Here is a 21,854-nt window from a genome sequence, read left to right on the forward strand (position 1 = left end):
TACTGATACTAATCTATATTAACAATATAATCAGTAGTCTGAGGTTGGATTTAGTTAAGGAATGGTCTGACTACTGTGGATGAATTTTGCTATATGGGCTGTGAAGGTTCTCAGTCATCCAGGTCATCGTGGTCTAAGGAACTTGGAAAGAAAAGCGTCTGGACTTCTTTAAGTTGCTTGAAGACATGTCACTGCTAATCCAAGACGCTTCTTCAGTTCTAAGGTCAATTGGTGGAGAGTCCCAGATTTAGCTCCTAGGGGAGTGTCCTTCAAGAGGGACATAGACCCCTATCCTTGAAAGAGTGACCTTTGTCCTTTAGATGTAGACAGAAAGCCAAGTCTTGTCCTGTGGAGGTGGCTCTTCAATGTTGTGCCATGCGTTTATGACGTGGTTGTTTGGTCACTCCAATGTAGAGGTCTGAGCATTCCTCATTACACTGTACAGCATACACTACATTATTAAGTTTGTGTTTAGGAGTTTTGTCTTTGGGATGAACCTGGGTTTTTTTTTCTGAATTTGTGGCTGGGTCTGAAGTACACTGGGATGTCATGCTTGGAAAAGACTCCCCTGAGTTTTTCTGATAAACCAGCTACATAGGGGATGACAACATTGTTGCGTTTGTCTTTCTGATCTTCCCTAGATGGTGTCTGACCTTCTTTTCTGTGCATCTTTGCTGACTTGATGAGTCAGCAAAGATCACATGTTTTAAGGGCTTCCTTTACTAATAATAAAGATAATGTATACTTTATTGATCCCCTTGGGGAAATTATTCTCTCTGCATTTAACCCATTCACTCAGTAAAGCAGTGGGCAGCTGCAAATCAGGCGCCCGGAGAGCAGTGTGTAGGGACGGTACCTTGCTCAGGGTACCTCAGGGTAGCTGTTCAGTGGATTTGAACCCCCGACATTCCGATTATGGGCCAGAACTACTGAGCTATCCCTGCCATGTGTGTGTTGGAGGGCTTAGAGGGAACATTTTATGCCCGGTGTTGTAAGGTCCTGATTACTCCAAGTTTGTGTTCCAGAAGGTGGTGGGAGTCAAAGAGGAGGTGCTGGTCCAATGACACCTAGGTCAAAATCGAAACCCAAGAAGTAGAATCCTTTAATGCTCACATCAATGCTGTAGATAAAAACATAAAGCTCACCAGGGAAGACACAAAGGATAACTGTTTGCCATTCCTGGACTGTGCTGTGCGCATTGAAGGGAATGGAAACCTCAACGTTGAAGTTGAGGTTTCCATCGGACCAGCACCTCCTCTTTGACTCCCACTACCCTCTGGAACACAAACTTGGAGTAATCAGGACCCTACAACACCGGGCAGAAAATGTTCCCTCTAATCCCTGAAGGGAAAAGGAAGGAACACCCACATAAAGGAAGCTCTTAAAACATGTGATTATCCTAATTGGGCTCTCATCAAGTCAGCATAGAAAAGAAGATCAGACACCAACTAGGGAAGATCAGAAAGACAAACGCAACAATGTTGTCATCCTCTATGTAGCCGGTTTATCAGAAAAACTCAGGAGAGTCTTCTCCAAGCAGGACATATCAGTGTACTTCAGACCAGCTCACAGACAGAAACTGGTTCAGATGGTTTGGAAGAGCACTGATAGAAGCCATCTATGTCCACTGTGAACAACCATCTTTGAACAGAGGCAGTGGTTTACGACACCAACTGTCTGCTATCTATGATACAGTTTTGAGATCCCTTCCCAGACACCTTAACGCCCACTCACATCCTTGGCCTTGTGACGTACAGAAATCTCATGATAGGGTGGGGCTACGTTGCACGGTGGGTTCACCCAAAACCTTGGCTGATTGTGACTCACACCCATTTTCACATCTTGGCTCGTGTGATTAGGTAGAGGATCAAACGGGGGTCCATTGTCCCTCTTGGGGGGATACTCCCATAGGGCTCAAATCTCAGGCTCTTCGCCAAGTGACCTTAGAACTGAAGAAGCTTCTCAGATAAGATGTGAAACGTCTTCAAGCAACTTAAAGAAGTCCAGACACTTTTCTTTCCGAGCTCCTTAGACTTTTCTATATGGGCTTAATATTACAGATTTGTAATATTAAAAGATTTGTTGATCAAATATGGTAGATCTTTACAAAGTTGATGCAATATCCATGATTTATTGCTTTGTAAATTTTTTAGATGTGAAATAAATGAACTTAGTAAGTACATTTATTTATTTATAGAGTGACTTTCAAAAGATCAAAAGGCATCTCTCTGTAAATAAAACCAACAATGCAAAAAAACATTAGACCAGGAATAAAATGACACCAAAAAAGTGAAAAACTATAGCCTGACTGTCAATTTAAAAGGATACATTTTTAGCTGCTTTTTGAAAGAGTCCACTGAATTTACAGATTGCAAAGTGGACTGTGGAAAACACGGAATTCTCTCCTCAATCTTAAAAAAAGATTATTCCTTTTTAAAATGCTTGTGAGTAAAGTAGCGGGACCAGACGTTTTATGTGCTGAGTTTTATAGAGAATCCTGAGAAATTTTAGCTGGCCCGTTGTTGAACATGTACAATGACTTCTTTAAAAAGGGTCTCTTGCCCAATTCTTTAAGGGAAGCCAATATATCCCTTATACTTAAAAAAGGTAAGCTATCTGAAGATTGTGCCTCCTACAGGCCAATCTCTTTGTTGAATGTGGATCTGAAAATCCTCTCCAAGATATTAGAAAAACGTCTAGAACTTTTACTCCCCTTGCTAATTAAAAAGGACCAAAGGGGTTTCATTAAAGGGCGCAACTCATATAATAACATGCGTATGTTGTTGAATACGATCCAGTTGTTCCAACAAAAGTCTCTGCTTGGTTTGGTGATCTTCCTTGATGCCCAGAAGGCATTTGTCAGTGTTGAATGGTCTCACCTGTTCTTTACACACTGGTTTCAGTGGAAATGTTATAAACTGGATTAAGTTACTTTATAACAATCCCTGCTCTGCAGTTCTCACAAACTGGGGTGCGGTCCTCCAACTTCCAGATACTGAAGGGAACTAGACAAGACTGTCCCCTCTCCCCTTTGCTCCTTGCCTTGACCATAGAGGCAGATGCAGTACGAGCTCAAGTAGACATACTCAGGCAGACATACATGGTGTATCCATAGGACAAAGACAACATAAGATTACTTTGTATGCTGATGATGTACTTGTTGTGTTGACTCGGCCGGAAACATCAATCCCCTCTGTGGTTGAAACTGTTAATAAATTTAGCAAGATCTCAGGCTATAAAATTAATTTCAATAAATCAGAGATGATGCTATTGGACAGTCTGAGACAAAGACTGGTGGTGGTCAGAGGGCCCGGTGGCGCCAGTGTTCGGCAGCCTCGCCTCTGTCAGTGCGCCCCAGGGTGGCTGTGGCTACAATGTAGCTTGCCCTCACCAGTGTGTGAATGTGTGCGTGAATGGGTGGATGACTGGATATGTAAAGCACTTTGGGGTCCTTAGGGACTAGTAAAGCGCTATATAAATACAGGCCATTTTATTTAAAGACCACGGGCCCCTTATGCATTTCCCTTCACTTGGTCCTGACAGGGCTTTACGTATCTGGGAATTAGGGTCACGCCTGCTGTCAACCAGATAAATAAAAGTAATTTTACGCCCCTATTTGAGCAGTTCAATTTAGATTTGGAGAGATGGACGTCCTTACCTCTATCCTGGCTCGGTCATATCGCTCTTCCGAAAATAAACATTCTACACAGGCTACTTTACCCAATACAGATGGTTCCAACCCTCATCCTACGCAAAAACTATTCAAACTCTAAATGGCTGGTTTAGCTCCTTTGTTTGGGCAGGGAGGAAACTTTGTCTTAAAATATCCACGTTATGTCTTCCATCCTCAAAGTTGGCCTTGATTTAGTATCAGCTAAGTATCAGCTGAGCACCCATATGCATATAGCTGCCGATTGGGTACAACAGCCTGCTCCTGTCTGGTTGGATATTGAGAGCTCTTTGTCCAACTTCCCTTTGAAAAATTTGCTTTTTGTGGGAAAACCTAAGACCTTAAGGATGTTCTGTAGCACTATCTACTGTTAGAGCTTGGCAAATGGTTCAAAAGCTAGAAGGAAAGTCTCACTTAACATCTCTTTTCACTCCCTTATCCGACTATCCTCTCTTTCTGCCTGGGACCACTGACCCTGGCTTTCGGAACTGGGCAACGAATGTTTTTTTTCTCCTTTTTCTGACTTAATGGCCAGGTCGAAGCTTATGTAAATACAACATTCATAGGCATGACTTCTTTAGATATTTACAAGTGAGGGACCACATCCAAAGGGCTACAACAATGTGTAATAATCAAACCCTCTCTAACTGTGAAAAGCCAAAACCTTATTTCAGCCAAACCTCATAACTTTTATAAAAAAAATTTATGGCCTGTTAACAGAGTTTGGGGTCATGGACAAAACTTATTTGAAGAGGACTTGGGAAAAGGAATTGCATATTGAGATTAGTGACGAGCATCTGTAATAAAGTAAAGGCAAGCCAAATTAAAATTCTACACATAGCTCACATATCACCTTCTCAACACCATAAATACAATTCAGACCTTTCTCCGCTGTGCCCTAAAAGTAAAATAGAGGTGGGCAACCTCACGCACTGTCTATGGTCCTGCCAGAAAATACAACAATTTTGGTTTGTCATAAAGCATGAACTGGATAAGATCTTCACCACTGACACTGAATGCAATCCATTCTGTATGAGTGGACTCGGAGTGGCGAATGACCAAATCAGGGGGAAGTTTGGAAAGCAGTTCTATGGGCTGTTAACTTTCTGTGCAAGGAAATGTGTCCTTTTGAACTGGATCACGAACACGACCCCATCTAAGACTCAGTGGCACCGGACTGTACTGGAGTATGTGTCACTAGATTTCTTAACATGCAAGTTACATAGTAAGGACAAGAAGTTTCATAAAATATGGGACCCATTTGTAGCGGTCCTTTTGCTCTATTTTCACCTGTAAAGCAGGAGTGGCGTAGGCCAGCGGTCCCCAACCCCCGGGCCTCGGACCGGTACCGGTCCGTGAGTCGTTTGGTACCGGGCCGCGAGAGTTGAGGCTCAGGTGTGAAATTTATAGTTTTCAGGGTTTTTATCGGTTTTCAGCGTTATTTTGTTATCGTTTTTATCGTTTACTCGGTTTTCCTGGGTCTTTTCACGTGTGTTATGAATAAATTTTATTTTTTTCGGTACCGGTACTAGTCTTATTTTGTTGTATTTATCCGCGACACCTTAAAGGCCGGTCCATGAAAATATTGTCAGGCATAAACCGGTCCGTGGCGCAAAAAAGGTTGGGGACCGCTGGCGTAGGCGGAGGTTTGCCCTGGTGCAGGTGTGCCGCAGCGGTCAGTTGAAGAATCCACAAGTTTCTCTGTGAATTTCCCATAACGTGGTAGCGCACAAGAAGGAACTTAAAATATTACACAGAAAAACAACCACATTTTGGACTACGCTCCAGGTTTGCCAAATATAATTTAATGTGGCACAATAACACTCTTATTACCTAACTGATTCTGAATGCCAAAGTGGCTACAATACTACTCATCCTCACCTTCATCAGGAGTGGGAGCAGTCAAATAGCAAATCCAAATAATGTAGATTACACAAATTTAAAGTTGTGTCTATTAAGGAATTATTTTGGGAAGGAAGCCTTCTCAATAAAAGGATTTATTTGGAAGTCAGTATACAGCAAAATAATTACTTACCACTGCCACAAACCAAGTACATAAAAAGAAAAACTACAGTCTGTGATATGTCACCTTGTGAAAGACCCGTATTTGCTCGGGTTATCTCTTTTGATTTACCATGTCCGTAGTCTGGAACACATATTTCCAGTTAACTCATCTTCAATTATTTTATTGGACATTTATAAAAACATTTAGTCCACCTAGAAATACATAAATTGTTTTGTTTGATGTCTCATTTCAGCGGGATACTTCACGCCACCTGGACTGGTTAACAACTGTTAGAGAAAGCCATGGATCTGTTGAATTTTCATCTCTGTCTCTTGCTACATCCATCAATGAAAGGGGAATATATTTTATCAAGGCACAAAACCAGAAAAAGGTACACAAATGAATTACATGTCAGTGTTGTATAATTTCAAAATAAATAAAAAATAGTTTTACAATAAAAATTAGTTTTACAATAAAACATTTTAAAACTTTTTCTTGTAGTAGGTAGTGTCACCTTTTATGTGAATTTCTTTGTAATTTTATTTGAGTATTATGTATATAAATTCTAAGAAACAAACATATTTGAACAATAAATTTTTTAGATAAGTTCCCCTTTAAGCTGATTTGCCTGTTAACCTTTCACTGTACTAATGTGCGTATGTGCATGGGATCATAGTTTCTCGGTCGAAGGACAAACACACTTCTACAGTAATCATTTTTGATTCTTCCCTTTATAGATTGCTTTAGAGAATTCACTGACCTTGCAAATTGAGGATGGACATGCAAACATGACATATACCTATGAGGACTTGAAAGAACTGCAAAATAAACTTATGCTTATGTCTGGAAAAAAGCAACAAAATCAGAGTGAAGTGGAGCGCTTCACTGAGGTATGATTTTGTTATCATTTGCTACATTGATGTTTTAACAATAGCTTATATTTTTATGTCACCTGTAATCTAATTTCTTCTTCATATTCAGGTGTTTGAAAACATCCAAAGATTTGCCAAAGCATTTGTAGACCTTCACACTGCAGGGAACCCACTTTTCAGGTGTTGGGAAGCTAAGATTTTTTGTAAAACTCAGAGTGACCCATGTATCATTATGGAAATTAGGTTTTGCAAGACCCTGTGTGGCTTCCAAGTAAATGGAAGTTTAGTTGAACAGCTTACAGCTCTATCCAAGAAGATGGAGATGTTTCTTGATGACTGGCAAAACTTCATGGACACACAGAGATTTAACCACTACTACTTAAACTACTTCACAGCAGAACAAATATTCTACTTGTGCAGTGTTCTGATTCCAACAAACATGAATGCAGAACTCGAAGACAAAGCACTGATGATGCTTTCTTTTATCAAAGCAAACTGCACAACATCAGATGTCCGGAGTATTTGGAGAAGGTTTTATAACCAATATGGCAAAAGGGATAATGAACACAGTGAGCCATCGTCACCCAGTGTTAGTCATTTTGCACATGACAGTGACTCAGCAGATGAAGCAGACAAGGCTCTTGGATTGAAAGAGTTGGAGGAGTTGTGGAATGGCTACATGAAAAACAAGGAAATATTTTTCCATGACTTACTAGACATTAGGAGTTTAGGACGTCTCTTGCAGTTGATGACAGAAAACCGAAATCAGAATGAGTTGGAAGATGAACCGGTACTCTCAGAGACGAAAGACCATTCACTCAGAAGGGAGTTTCCAAAAGGCCTAAAGTCAAAACAACCTAATCTCATAATCTGCCAACATGATGAGATCCTGACTTCAAGTATCTGCTTGTACATGACCAGTGACTTTGAGCCATTGCCAACTTATGATGAAGTGCTTTTGTGTACCCCTTCAACATCTTATGAACAAGTAGAGCTTTTCCTGAGAAGATGCCTCACATCAGGTGACACTGGCCAGAAGATTTACACAATGCTGTGGGCAGACCAGCTTTCCTATGATGTTAGCTGTGCAATGGAAAAGTGTTTTCAGAAACTGCATTCCCATAAAAAGGATTACAGGCTAGTGATCTTTTGCAGCTCTGATAGAGAGCACACTTATATCCCTACTGCCTTCAGTCAGTACAAAACAGACTTTGTGCCACAAGAGCCACTGGAAAAGATCCAGCAGTACTTGTCCCTTCATTACATCGTTACCTCAGATTACAAGAACGCCATGTTCAAAGGTGGCCATTCTCTGGGTATTGTTGCTTCCAGTCGTGCAGGAGTTGGTGAGTTTTAAATGTGACTTTCTCTCCATCAATCCATTATGTAAAATAATTGTTAAGATAGGACATCAATAAAACCTTAAAAAATACATCTCTTTTTACGTTTATGCATAAATTTGCTCTAAAAGCTTTAATCCAGACTTTAATAAGGTTTTATTCATGCATTTTGCAATATCATCTACTATAGATAAAGACAATATGTAGTTCCTTTATCACATATTTTTTAGGGAACCCCATGTAATTTTGTTAAAGTGGTACACTTCTTTAAAATCCATCTTAAAGCATGTTTGTTGTAATTTAATGTACATAGTTATTTACACAGCATACAGCAACTTTCAGATTTCAGTTATTTTACTTTAAAATGTCCAGTAATGCTTAGCAGTTACTTTAATACTGACAACAAGTGCAAATATCTTTGAAATACGTTTTACAATAAATATTATAAGTTTGCAGTATTTATATAGAAAACAGGGTACTGAATTGTATCTTGCGTTGTGTGAAAAATACAATTACTGACATGATTTCTGTCAACCAGTTAATAGATTGTTATTCTACCATTTTAGGCAAGTCACTGTATGTCCAAAGACTGTATGAAAAGCTAAAGAAATGTGCCACACAAGGAATGCCATTTAAGAAGTGCATCAGACTAACTGAACATGAGGTTGATGATAACAAGATTCTTCAGTTTTTGTATGACACACCACAACAAAATGATATTAAGGTGTTTCACTTTGATGTCACATCTTCGGTAAGTAATTTTTAAGTAGCCATAGTAAAAGTGCTATTATTTATGAAATTATTCAATTTAAATCTAAATTTTGATTCTTTGAGAATCCCTTAGCTAGTCATAAATTGCTTTATCTAGTAATACCAATTTTTTTTTCTCATATGTTGTTTATAGGTGCAAAAAGGCCTGAATGAGCTGATATTCAAGCTATTCTTTTTGCGGTACCTGATGGATTCAGATGGACAGATGTGGCACTGCAGCCAGAACCACTTATATATCATTGAATTACTAGAAACCACAAATGATCAGAACAGATGTGCCACCAGATCAGTGAGTGGAGATTTTACTGCTTGTACAGTTTATATACAGATAATTGCTGAACTTGCGATTTGCAGCTTGTAGGGGAAGATGATATTAAGATTGAGAATAGACCTGAATGTTCTAAACATAATTATATATTTATATACTTTTAGGGACGAAAGGAAAACTTTGCATTCTTGGATGTTTTCCCAAAGGTGTTTTGCCGTCCACCAAAAGAGGTTATGACTTTGGAAATGCAGAAAGAGCAAAATCCAGACATGGACTGTGATGACCCCCTCATGGATGATGAATGTTTCAGGAGTGAAGCTTATCAAAGACCATACCAGTACCTCACACGTTTTCACAACAATGACAGTCTTGACAACTTTACTTACCGAGGCATTGAAGGGACTCATGCAAAGTGTCTTCAGATACTCTTAATCAATTGTGGTATAATCGATCCATCATGGGCAGAGCTGCGTAACTTTGTCTGGTTTCTTAATCTTCAGTTGAAAGACTGTGAGAATTCAGTTTTCTGCAAATTTGAGTTGGTTGGAGACACTCTTTGTGGGTTCAAAAACTTTGTGGTTGAGTTCATGATCTTGATGTCCAAAGACTTTGCAACACCATCACTATGCATCACTGACCAGAGCCCAGGGAAGCAACACATTGACATCAGTGGACTAAAAGAAAAAGATTTAGCCCCATTCCTCATTAGAAAAAGGTGGGAATCAGAGCCACATCCATACATCTTTTTTAATGATGACCACATGTCCATGACATTCATTGGATTTCACCTTAGGCCCAATGGCCAGAAAGGGGTTGATGCAGTAAATCCTTTGACAGAAGAAGTGATAAAGAAGAACATCATGACGCAACAGCTGTACAATGGCTTAGAACATCAGAGAGTTCCTTTCAATGCAGACTTTGATCAGCTTCCTAGAGCTGACAAGATTGAGCATCTGTGCAGTGTTCTTGGCGTCAAGTGGCCAACAGATCCCGATGTAACATATGAACTGACCACCGACAATATCCTCAAAATGATGGCAATTCATATGAGATTCAGGTGTGGCATTCCTGTCATCATAATGGGGGAGACAGGATGCGGTAAAACAAGGCTGATAAAATTTATGTGTGAACTAAGAAGATGTGGAGCACCAGCAGAAAACATGAAACTGGTCAAAGTTCATGGGGGAACTACATCAGAAATGATTTATGAGAAAGTGAAGGAAGCTGAAACTCTTGCAAGGACCAATAAAGAGAATCATGATCTTGACTCAGTTCTTTTCTTTGATGAGGCAAACACCACAGAAGCCATCAGTAGCATCAAGGAGATCCTTTGTGATAATTCAGTGCAGGGACAAGAGTTTTGCTCTAATACAGGCTTACAGATAATTGCAGCCTGCAACCCTTACAGAAAACATACAGACCAGATGATCGAGCGGCTGGAAGCATCAGGACTGGGCTACCGGGTTCGGGCTGAGGAGACTGAAGACAGACTTGGCTCCATCCCTCTCCGCCAGCTTGTGTATCGTGTTCATGTGTTACCACCCAGCATGATACCTCTTGTTTGGGATTTTGGACAGCTCAATGACACAACAGAGCAAATGTACATTGAACAAATAGTACAAAGACAGGTGAAGGCCACCGCGATTGACGTGAGCAATATCCCAACAATAATTAAAGTGTTATCGTCATCGCAAAAGTTCATGAGGGAGAGGAAAGATGAATGCAGCTTCGTCAGTCTGAGAGATGTTGAACGTTGCATGCAAGTATTTCTGTGGTTTTACAACAATCACCCAATGTTTGCTGAAGCTCTAAAAGCCTTTTTACAGCAGCAATCACACAGACAAAAAAAACTACCTGCTAGTGACAGAGTAATCTGGTCACTCTTGATGGCTACTGGAGTGTGCTATCAGTCCTGTTTGGAGAGCAAAAACAAATATCTGAAAACTATCAGCCAAATTCTTCCTGAGTATAAACCACAGAGAATAATGCAGGAAATTCAACTCATGCAGGACCTCCTGCTCAATGGTGTACCCATGGCTGAGACAATAGCCAGAAATGAGGCTTTGAAAGAAAACTTTTTCATGATGGTGGTCTGCATTGAGCTGAGAATTCCCCTTTTTATTGTTGGAAAACCAGGAAGCTCCAAATCACTATCTAAAACTCTAGTTGCGGACGCAATGCAGGGTCCTACATCACATTCTGACCTCTACAAAAAGCTCAAGCAAATACATCTGGTGTCTTTCCAGTGTAGCCCTCATTCAACTCCTGAAGGAATCATCAATACATTCAAGCAATGTGCCCGCTTTCAAGAAAGCAAAAACCTGGATGAATATATTTCAGTAGTTGTTCTTGATGAGATTGGATTGGCTGAGGATTCCCCGAAAATGCCACTGAAAGCACTGCACCCATTACTGGAAGAGGGTTGTGTTGATGATGAGCCAAAACCTCATAAAAGGGTTGGGTTCATTGGAATTTCCAATTGGGCACTGGATCCTGCCAAGATGAATCGTGGAATTTTTGTGTCCCGTGGAGATTTAAATAAACAAGAGCTCATCAAAAGTGCCACAGGAATCTGCTCCTCTGATCAACATGTTCTTGAAAAGATTAATCGTCTCTTTGAGCCATTTGCAAAAGCATATATGACAATATGCAAGAAAGGCGAAGGATTTTTTGGTCTGCGAGATTTCTACAGTCTGATAAAAATGTTATTTTCAATTACCAAAACGTCTAATAAGCGTCCTACTGCAGATCAGATCACCGGAGCAGTCCTGCGAAACTTTAGCGGAAAAGATGATGTTGATGTAATTGACACATTCAGCAGAGAAGTCGGAACTGACTTTTCCAATACTAATATCACAACTATTGATATGGTTGAGCAAAGCATCTGTCCAGCTTCCAAAATGGAGGAAAGTCGTTACCTTTTAGTACTCACAAAAAACTTTGCTGCTCTTCAGATTCTCCAAAAGATATTCTGCTCTCATCAAATTCGCCCAGAGATAATCTTTGGGTCAAGTTTCCCAAAGGATCAGGAATACACACAGATTTGCAGGAACATAAACCGTGTCAAAGTGTGCATGGAGACAGGACAGACAGTTGTGCTTCTCAACCTTCAAAATCTGTATGAAAGTCTGTACGATGCTCTAAATCAGTACTATGTGACCCTCGGAGGTCAAAATTATGTTGATCTTGGTTTAGGAACACATCGTGTGAAATGCAGAGTTCACCAAAACTTCAGGCTCATCGTCATTGAAGAGAAGGAAGTGGTTTATGAGCAGTTTCCAATACCACTCATTAACAGGTTGGAGAAACACTACCTTGACATCAACACTGTCCTCACAGAGGAACAGAAGATCATTGCCAGACAACTGGAGGAATGGGTTAATGATTTTGTCTCCTTAAGTAGTTACTCCTCAGAAAAGGAGTATGATCCAAGTGATGTGTTCATCGGCTACCACTCAGACACTTGTTCCTCTGTGGTCATGCAAGTAACAGAGCGTGAGAGTACTGAGACTGATGCTCAGGTCACTCTGAACAAAGCCAAAGACATTCTGCTCAACTGTGCCACTCTGGACTCAGTGGTTCGTTTGGAAAAATCCAAACTGCCTGATGAGGAACAAGAGCATTTAATGCAAGAGTTTGTTAAAGAAGCAATGCACAGTTCACTGGGAGACTACATTGTGTATCACACCCAGCAGCCTGAACAGTCACACTTCTTATTCACTGAGGTAATTTTTTTGTTTGCTTTCAAATATTACACAGCAGCCGAATAACTTTGTAACTTGTTTAAACCAAGTATTGATAATTTGTCTTGAATTCTAGGCCCGTTGAAACTGCTATAATTTTTAGTTCAAAAGAAGGAATATTAAGTGTCATTATGGGCATATGTTGGGTGTTGATGTCAGGTTGATGTCAGGACTCTTTATTTGCACTGAGAGTAAGTTTTTAAAGAAAAATATGTTCTTCATATTACAACTAGTTTTTACTTAATATACTCTTAATTTCTCACACTATTTCTGCTAAGGGTTTTTCAAGTTTGCTTTTTCATTCTTTCATATTATCATGGAAAGTAGAAGCACTAGTTAAGATTTTTTTAAGGCTTCAGTATAATTCTTATTTGGTTTTGTTAAAAGACAGTTAGAATTTCACGTGGCTAACTAAATGTGAGGAAAACCTGATACTGTGTATAAACAATACCAAATAGTTTGTGGAATGCTTTATTAATTACATATAATGACACATGAAGGAGACATGAAAATACACAAAATGTGGGTTGTCTTTTTTTGTCATTTTGTCATTCTTGGTTCTTTTCTATTCTCAAGGTTACAACCTTTTCCAGGCTGCTCACTGCAACAGACACTCAACAGCTGCAGAACCAGATAAAGCTGGATGCTGTACAGCTGCTATCACTCCAGCAGTTTGATACTGAGTACTCTTTCCTCAAGAAAATCAGGTATGCATTCATAATATAAATAAATAAATCATCTGCTGGTGTTCATTTTAATTAAACTGATCACCTGTCTTTTTTTTTTTTACACCCTTGTGCTTTTATATCTTGTGATCTTTCTTATTATAATCAATTAAAATTAATGGTGTCTATTAGGGGTGCAACGATACATAACATTCAAGGTTCGGTTCGATACTTTGGTGTCACGGTTTGATATTTTCTCGATACAAGAAAATGTTCATGCTTTTTTAATTTGTCATTTATTAAAATTAGAAATATATATTTTAACTCAAACGTACAGTTTTTAAATTTAATGTTGCTGAAACAACAAAGGGATAAAATAATAAATCTATCTGATCGAGAAATGCTCATCTTTGGAAAAGAGAGTTTATTAAAGAGAAATGGCTTTTTCAAAAAATAAAAGCTATACTATACGCTTCTTCTGGGCTATATTCTCAGCAACATGTTAAACATATCAGGTCCCCATAAGGAGAATCATGTGCTAACGGCTGTCTAAATGACTCGGGTAAAGTTTGTAGCATGCGTGCTTGTTGTTTTTGTCGGCTTCCACTTGTCTTTGCACTAGGATGATGTTGGAGTAAATGTGCAGTCATATTCGTTGTGTTCCCACTAGTGCTGTCAGCGTTAATCTCGTTGAAATGACGTTAAAGCCACAACACGGCAAATCTCCGTTAACGAGCTACCGCGGATCGCCCCGTGCGTGGGGCTGGATGGCGTCAACGAGCTAACTGTGCTAACGCAGTAGTTCCCATCCAACCGGTCACAGCAGATGGCCGCCCCTCCCTGAGCCTGGTTCTGCCGGAGGTTTCTTCCTGTTAAAAGGGAGTTTTTCCTTCCCACTGTCGCCAAAGTGCTTGCTCATAGGGGGGTCATATGATTGTTGGGTTTTTCTCTGTATCTATGAAGCGCCTTGAGGCGACTTTTGTTGTGATTTGGCGCTATATAAATAAAATTGAATTGAATTGAATTGAATTGAATGTAATTGAGCATTGCGTGGCGCATCCGACATACTGTTTTACTTTTGTCCGTGACGCGCTTAACTTCAGGGTCATACTTCACATGAAGACCAAAATAGTTCCAAAGGCCACATCTGAATGAGGGTGGGGGAGGTTCAATTTGCCATGTTGCAACGAGCTTAGCTTCTGTCTTGCTAGCTTGCGCTGCGCTCAGTGGATCTGCGCTCGACAGTGCAGCCTAGGCGGAGTAGTCGAACGCAGATCCACTGAGCTCTCAACACAGACAGCATCGTCAGAAGAAAAGTTGATCAAATAAATTAAAAAATTTGTATTGTTCGATACATATGTGTAGCAAACCGAAAGCACTGTATCAAACGGTTCAATATCGATACGAGTATTGTTGCACCCCTAGTGTCTATTATAGTGAGTAGATGCATGGATCCACATACCACTTAGTTATTGTTGTGTTTATTCAAATATATGTTTTAATATATGTCCCAATACTAGGGAATTTCTGGGCTCAACACTTGCAGACAAAGTGCTTATTATCCAAGCGGAGTATGATGAAGGCTCCCACAGAAGGAATATTCTTTCTTCAGCCAAGTGAGCAGGAAGATCATCCCATAATGACTTTTATTTAATTTGCTAACATTAATGCAAAATTTCTAATTTTCTCTTTTACTTTCTTGTTTGAATTTCAAAGATATTCATGCTTCAATGAAATAAACAAGTATGACACTACTGATGACATGAAGACGTTTGTGTACTTTGTCATCAAGCTACCTCGAATGGAGGGTGGGACGACCTATGTTGGTTTTCAAGGCGGTTAGTCCTGCCACACACAGACACACACACACACACACACACACACACAAACACACACACACACACACAGACACAGACACACACACACACACACACACAGACAAACAAAGGTTTTATTTCATGTCAGCGAATTTGTGATGTTTTAATGTTAATATATATTTTAATAAACATGTTTCATGTTTAATGTGTTATGTAACACATTAAACGTCAACATCAAAAAATTGAGTGTTCACAGAGGACAACAGTTAACTGTGTCTTTCTTATTCATACCTTTTCAGGTCCTTGGAGATCTGTTCACATCGATGATCTCAGAAGATCAAAAGAGTTTGTTTCAGATGTTCTTTCTTTGAAAAACCAACGCATCAGTGATCTTTTTGAAGATCCACCTGAGGGTAAATCACCAATTTTTTTTCCTGTGGAATATTTTGTATACTACTACTACTAATAATAATAATAATAATAATAATAATAATAATTCTTTTTTCCAAGCCATGGAGACAGAAGATTACACCGGTGTACCACAAATAGCTGAATCCACTGTAAGTGTTATTTACCACATTTAAACCTTGATAGAATATCGGTATTTCCACACGACCAAAGGACAGTTTATTCATCTCTGAGAAGGTTTAATATTTATTACCACTTTCCCTCTTTTACATTTATTGTCTTCTTTTTTCAATACTTTTAATCAGTGGTACCAGGCTTATTCAGTGTAACTACTAAACATATTTGTCAGTGCTGAAATAGATAAAATCAAATCCAATCCAATATCCAGTGATGATATTTAAAATATTACAATGATATCAATATGGAAAAAAAATTGAATTTTTTTTTAAATGTTTTTTTGAATTCAAACAGCTGCATCTGTCAGAAAATCTTTGATTCTGAGTTATGTAAGACAGTCTCACTGGTTGACTAATATATCCCACCCACTTGACAGTTACTCTTCTGAGAATGCTGTGATAGCAGTAAGCAGTGGTTTAAATGTTGTGTGTGTTAATCATTACTATTCATTTTCTTATTAATAATAATTCACAATTATTTTGTAATGATTTTTTTCAGGTTTTGGAAGATGTATTTGATACTACAGATCTGGTGAGAAGTTGTGTGCAGAGTGCAGTGAGCATGCTGAGAGATGAAGTGGACAGTGGAGAATTTAGCACCAAGAGGGTTGAAAATCTGCTTACTCTTCTGGATGGAAATTATACTCAAGGTAGAAAATAATGATGTAAATGTAACACCCGTCCCACATTCTATTGAGAGGGGTCCTGGGTTCCTCTTGTTACTTACTACTGATACTCCCTTTTTGATGCTTGTGACATGACATGTGCAATAAAATAGACTATGTGGAAATGAACCACAGACAAGCAGGTCAATTATAAATTCAACTCCACTTTAATAATGATTAGCTCCAATAACACAAAAGGTAAGGTATCTAATATCAACTGTAACCAAATAATTAAATAATATGGTGGGCCCACACACACTCTCACCGACACACACACCTTAACTGCAACAATCTTTCTGTGTTAGCAAACACCTTGTTGCAGGCCTGAGTCGTGGCTCGGGTGCGTTGGGACCTAAAACAACATGGCCGCTTCACTTGTTGCCAAGCACTAAAATAAAAGCACATGCAAACAACAGTACTCATGGCTCCAGGCAGTTCAAGGGGCTAGTCGGGGAAACTGGGTCAAGGCCACCAGCAAGGCACAGCAGCAGCACTCACAGTTGCTGTATTCACATATTCTCATGTTAACACATAAGAAAAACAGAAGGGACCTCTCTGGCCTGCCAGCAAAGACCTCTGTGTCCTCCTACTGAATTAAATAACCCTGCTAAATGCCGATTTGCATACTGTTACATACTCTGTCAGCAATATTAACATTTGCTAAATACATGAGTACAGAGCAGGACATGAGCTAAGCAAACATACTAGGCTAAGTTAGCGGCTAATCGCAGCTAACAGTCAGCCCGTTTTACATGGCAACTTAAGACACAAGTTTCAAACAAAACTCACAGATTCATATTTACCTCGCAGTAGGGTCAGTGTTATGGACAGCTACAATGAAACTGCAGCCAAAATGCATTTTGATGAAAAAATGTGATGACATAAATTCATTTTGTTTTCAAGGAGTGTTTGCAGAAATTGTGAGGAAGCGTCTTCACTCACTGTTAAAGGATTATGAGGTCAACATCCCCAATCCAAAAAGCTGGGTCCTGAATGAGGCATCTAATGTCATTTCTCTTCAAGAAGGAGGGACATTTCTGTAAGTTTCTGTAACATTTGCCTCATGCCATACCTTTTTTTTTTTTTTTTGCCGGGGGGGGGGGGGTGTATTTCATTAAATCACTCATTCATCATTTATTGAAATACATTTTATGTCAAATGTAAAATACACAACTCCAAACAAGACACAACAGTTACTTGTCTCACCTGTAACCCTGGGTTGATATCAGCAGATGTCAGGCTGATTTTATGAAAGTTGCATGAATATTTCTTTCAGACACACACTGTGGAGGAAAATCCAAGCGGTTGTCACTCCACTTCTGGCCTACTTGGTCTCAATCATTGACCGAGATTGCAATATGGACCTTCTCTTGGATGATGAAGAAGATATCAGGAATCTCTGGCTTGAAATTTTTGGGAACAAAGAGATGCTCAGTGTGCCGTATGTGAGGGTGGAAAACAAGTAGGTATCTTTTGGTTATGGTATTTGCTCATATCAGATTGGACCCCTTTGCCTTCAGAACTGCCTAATTCTTGTGCATATTGATATGATAGCATCACACAGTTGATGAAAATTTGTTGGTTGCACATCTCTGATGTCAATCTCCCACATCTATTGGATTGAAATTTGGTAACTGTGGAGGCCATTTGAGTGCAGAGAATTCTTTCTCATGCTCAAGAAACCAGTTTGTGATGATTTGATCTTTGTGACATAGTGCGAAGCAGCCATCAGATGGGTACACTGTCATCACAAAGGAATGAACATTGTCACCTGTAATACGTAGGCTATGGTCTTTAAATTACATGTAGTTGGTACTAAGGGGCCCATGGTTTGGCCAAAGGATATCTCCCACACCATTACACCAGCAGCAGCTGGAACTATTGATACAAAGTAGGATGGATCCATAAGGGTGCAATAGAAGAATTTGACACTCTCCAGCTTTGGCAAGTTCATACAAATGGTAGCCTCACTTTCTTGTTCTTAGCTAACAGGAATTGTATCCAGTGTTGTCTTCTGCAGCTTTAGAAGCCCACCTGCTTTAAGATTTGATGTGTTTGTGTTCAGAGATGCAACCCTAGCAATGATTATGTTTTAAAATACCAATTGATGATCAGGTTGTTTTGTCTAAATGCACTGAGTTACTGTCTTTGGCTGATTAGAAAGTTAATGAGCAGCTGAACAATTGTAACTAATTAAGTAGCTGGTCAGTGTATTCAGTGCAAATTGTGTGACTTTGGGGTTTTGTAAGGGACAGTCTTTTTAAATGATCAGTGGTAAAATTACTCTTGTCAAAGTGGTTAATTTTCTGGCACATTATCTATTTAAAAATAGCATTTGTAAAAAAAAAAATTAATCTTGGCCCTCTTACTTTTACAGAGTATTAATGGTACAAAGCCACATCACAGGTGGCCACACCATGTGCTGCCGCATGCCATTCAGTTGGTGGATCAAAGACTTCCTAGATGGGCTCATGATGCAAGCAAGACAATCAAAACATCAAAGTAAATATGCCTTGAAGTTGTGCTTTAATTGTTAGTTTAAACCTTTTTTTAAATTGAATCCTAATATATTAATGGAACTCTTACCTTTTTAAATTTTTCTTACAGAGCATTCGTTTGGGGATTTCCATGATTTGTTCTTGAAAACTCCACTTGGCACTTACATGGCAAAAAATGTGAATGAAAAATTGAAAAAAGAATTTTTCAAAAAGTACCTGCAGGATTTTGTTTCCATGACCATGAAAGTGGCATCAGATGAAAAATTAGAGGTGAGATGAAAGAAGGAAAATGCACACTAACTGTCCCCATTAGTACAATGTGACTTTTCATTTCCTCAAATATACGGTAGGCTTGCTTCATGTTTTCTTGAAAATGCTTATGTTCGATTAATGTTACCTTTAGTTTGAGGTAAATCCCACTACCCAACAACATAAAATCCAATAAGAAGAAAAAAATCACTGCACAAACTTTTCTCAGTTGTCACAACCGTCCAGTTTACTACACTCTAATATAGTGGAGCAATTAGGATTAGCTAAATCTTTTCATCAAAGTACTAGTAAAAACGAATCATTAAAGGTAACTTTAAAGGTTCAAATATAAGTTTGCTGGAATGAGTGTGGAAGTATTATAATGCATAGCAACAATGTGGAGCAGATTAAAGCAATGCTTTGTTAATTACACTTTGTATTTGATGCTTTACATGGCTCAGAGTGGGACATAATCATTCGGAATTTTTTCAATCAAAATAATACATTAAATGTAATGCCAGTTTAAGTTGCTAATATTCCAAACAAATATTGTGTCAGTAATCTACTTGGGCCTTTACTCCTCAGCTACTTTGTCAGGCCATGGCCAGCTGTGTTGACGAAATACAGAGACAAAAACGAGATGATGAGCTTTCTCTACCGCTCATCCACATTGCCTATCATTTTTGCCAAAGCCGTCTTCAGAACCTTTCACGGATGATTTCTCTACACACTGAAATTGTTTCACCTTTGCAAAGAAACCAGCAAATTAGACGTTGTCCTGAAATGGTAAGTGTATTTCTTCATTCCTGGTGCTCTGAGAATTTATTTATAAAATTGCCTTTAGGGTGTGGATATTTTTAACAATCATAGAACTATTCAAAGGATATTATAAATATTAGAAAACTGCTTAATCACTTGCAAACTGTTTTGTTCTGCTGTAGGTTTTGGATGTCTATGCAGCCACGGCATGTGTTGAAAGCCTGGAACCTTGTAATTTAGAGAGTGATATCCGCTGCCAGTATTGGCTGAGGAAGGTGAAGAAAGTGCAGGCTTCACTGGAATTGATTTGCTCTCAAAATAATCTTCAACAATATGGTGAGCACTGCAAGAAAGTACTCCGTGACGTCAGGTAAGATACTGATGCAGTGAAAGAAGAATTTTGTTGCTCAGTTCTCTCTAGTGTTGACTGAAAGAAACTACAAAAGATTTTTGTAGTTATTTATTGTTATGACTTCAAGTTATGGGGATTTTTTTAATGCAGTATATTCTTATTTTAGCAAAGATGTAGCACACCTATTTAAACATAAGATCTGTGACATTAAAGTGTCAGCTTATGCTTCCCCCCATTGCTAACCAACATGTTTAGTAAATCCTAGCACAGGTGTAAAATGCTGACTTTGATAGTGCTGTAGGGGTGGGTGATATAGCCCTAAAGTCATGTCAAAACATTATAAGAAAATCTGTAATAATGATATTTCTGATGATATAGAAACAAAAAACGTAACTTTTTTTTTTTGTGATTGCAGCTTGCAGGCAGCAACATGTATTAGTGCAAACATGAGGCTGACACGGAGCTCAGTCGTGCCTAAGCTTATCTTGTTGTTTGAAGCATAAATATTTTATATCACATAAAAATTACCAGGATAATATGACACAGCTCATATCATTAGTCTATCATTAGTGTATATATATAATCAAGAACATACTAACTTTGATCATGGTCTGTAATATTTTGCAGTCATGGTTGGAAGCGCATCTACATCCTCTCGTTGTTTGTGGAACATTTGATGCTGGGTTTCCAAAATGAAGACAATCAGCTCAGGACACTGGTCCTGAACCACATTAAAACCCTTAGTAGAGTAAGTGTGTTTGTGTATATGTGTGTGTTTGTTTTTAGTTTATGTTTTGTTTTGTTTTAAACCAAAGGTCACAGTCACACCTAGTCAAATAACCAATCATTATTCAGCACAAATTGTTTGATTTAGGTTTAATTTACAAAATGAAAAGACCTCTGTATTCTCCAATACATCAGCAATTTCGCCTACGCAAGATGATGGAGGCACTCTTTTTGTCTGTAACCTGTCCATATTGCACAGAAGTCTGTTTTAATGAGACAAAGCACCTTAGTTGGGCATAAGATTGTTTTGTTCTTCTGTCTTAAATAAATTAATATAATGATTATAATTACTGTATTCTTTATTATTTTAACCTATGTTTAAGGCTGTGGAGACAAACTCGGATGTAAAGTCTACACAGGCTTTTGAAGCAGTAGTTGAAGTCCTGAAGTCCTGTAAACAGGGGGCAACTAATCAGATTTTCAGGTAAAGCCTTGTTTTGCTTTAAGCTGGCCTTTAAATGAATTTATATGAAATATGGAAGAATTTAAAGGTAATTTGATTGATGTTGGTTGCATTTTCCTGAAGGTTTGGAGGTGAATGTGGGGTGTGCATGAGAGAGCCTCTAGAACCAGTGGGGCTGCCATGCTATCACATCTACTGCTTAACGTGTATCAAGGAAAGCCTTGATGCAGGACAGGCGTTCTGTCCCACCTGCCGCCAACAATTACCAGATGACTTCCAGCCACATGTTTCTGAAGACACAAGGTGAGATTGTTTATTTGTGTAAATAGCTGATAACGCACGTGTAAACATTCACAGGAATTGGCTGTTTTTCACATTCATAACTATACAGCTGCTTTATATTACAA

General features: G+C 38.9%; 1 protein-coding gene across 4 annotated transcripts in view; it reads left to right on the top strand.

The window, feature by feature from the left end:
- The window catches only part of LOC120734869 (E3 ubiquitin-protein ligase rnf213-alpha-like), a 67,037-nt gene that overhangs the window by 24,090 nt on the left and 21,093 nt on the right, over positions 1-21,854 (top strand). For all 4 annotated transcript variants that reach the window (XM_040033939.1, XM_040033958.1, XM_040033950.1 and 1 more), the window contains 21 exons: positions 5,929-6,066; positions 6,413-6,565; positions 6,657-7,893; positions 8,454-8,638; positions 8,792-8,947; positions 9,091-12,651; positions 13,246-13,376; positions 14,855-14,950; positions 15,051-15,172; positions 15,451-15,564; positions 15,662-15,711; positions 16,235-16,385; positions 17,304-17,439; positions 17,677-17,862; positions 18,778-18,902; positions 19,008-19,168; positions 19,733-19,933; positions 20,089-20,276; positions 20,886-21,006; positions 21,368-21,468; positions 21,571-21,750. In XM_040033939.1, the coding sequence (XP_039889873.1) occupies positions 5,929-6,066; positions 6,413-6,565; positions 6,657-7,893; positions 8,454-8,638; positions 8,792-8,947; positions 9,091-12,651; positions 13,246-13,376; positions 14,855-14,950; positions 15,051-15,172; positions 15,451-15,564; positions 15,662-15,711; positions 16,235-16,385; positions 17,304-17,439; positions 17,677-17,862; positions 18,778-18,902; positions 19,008-19,168; positions 19,733-19,933; positions 20,089-20,276; positions 20,886-21,006; positions 21,368-21,468; positions 21,571-21,750 (7,493 nt within the window). The remainder of the gene's footprint in view (positions 1-5,928; positions 6,067-6,412; positions 6,566-6,656; positions 7,894-8,453; positions 8,639-8,791; positions 8,948-9,090; positions 12,652-13,245; positions 13,377-14,854; positions 14,951-15,050; positions 15,173-15,450; positions 15,565-15,661; positions 15,712-16,234; positions 16,386-17,303; positions 17,440-17,676; positions 17,863-18,777; positions 18,903-19,007; positions 19,169-19,732; positions 19,934-20,088; positions 20,277-20,885; positions 21,007-21,367; positions 21,469-21,570; positions 21,751-21,854) is intronic.

Source organism: Simochromis diagramma, unplaced genomic scaffold (genome assembly GCF_900408965.1).
Source record: "Simochromis diagramma unplaced genomic scaffold, fSimDia1.1 OVJJ01000334.1, whole genome shotgun sequence".
NCBI classification, from domain to species: Eukaryota; Metazoa; Chordata; class Actinopteri; order Cichliformes; family Cichlidae; genus Simochromis; species Simochromis diagramma.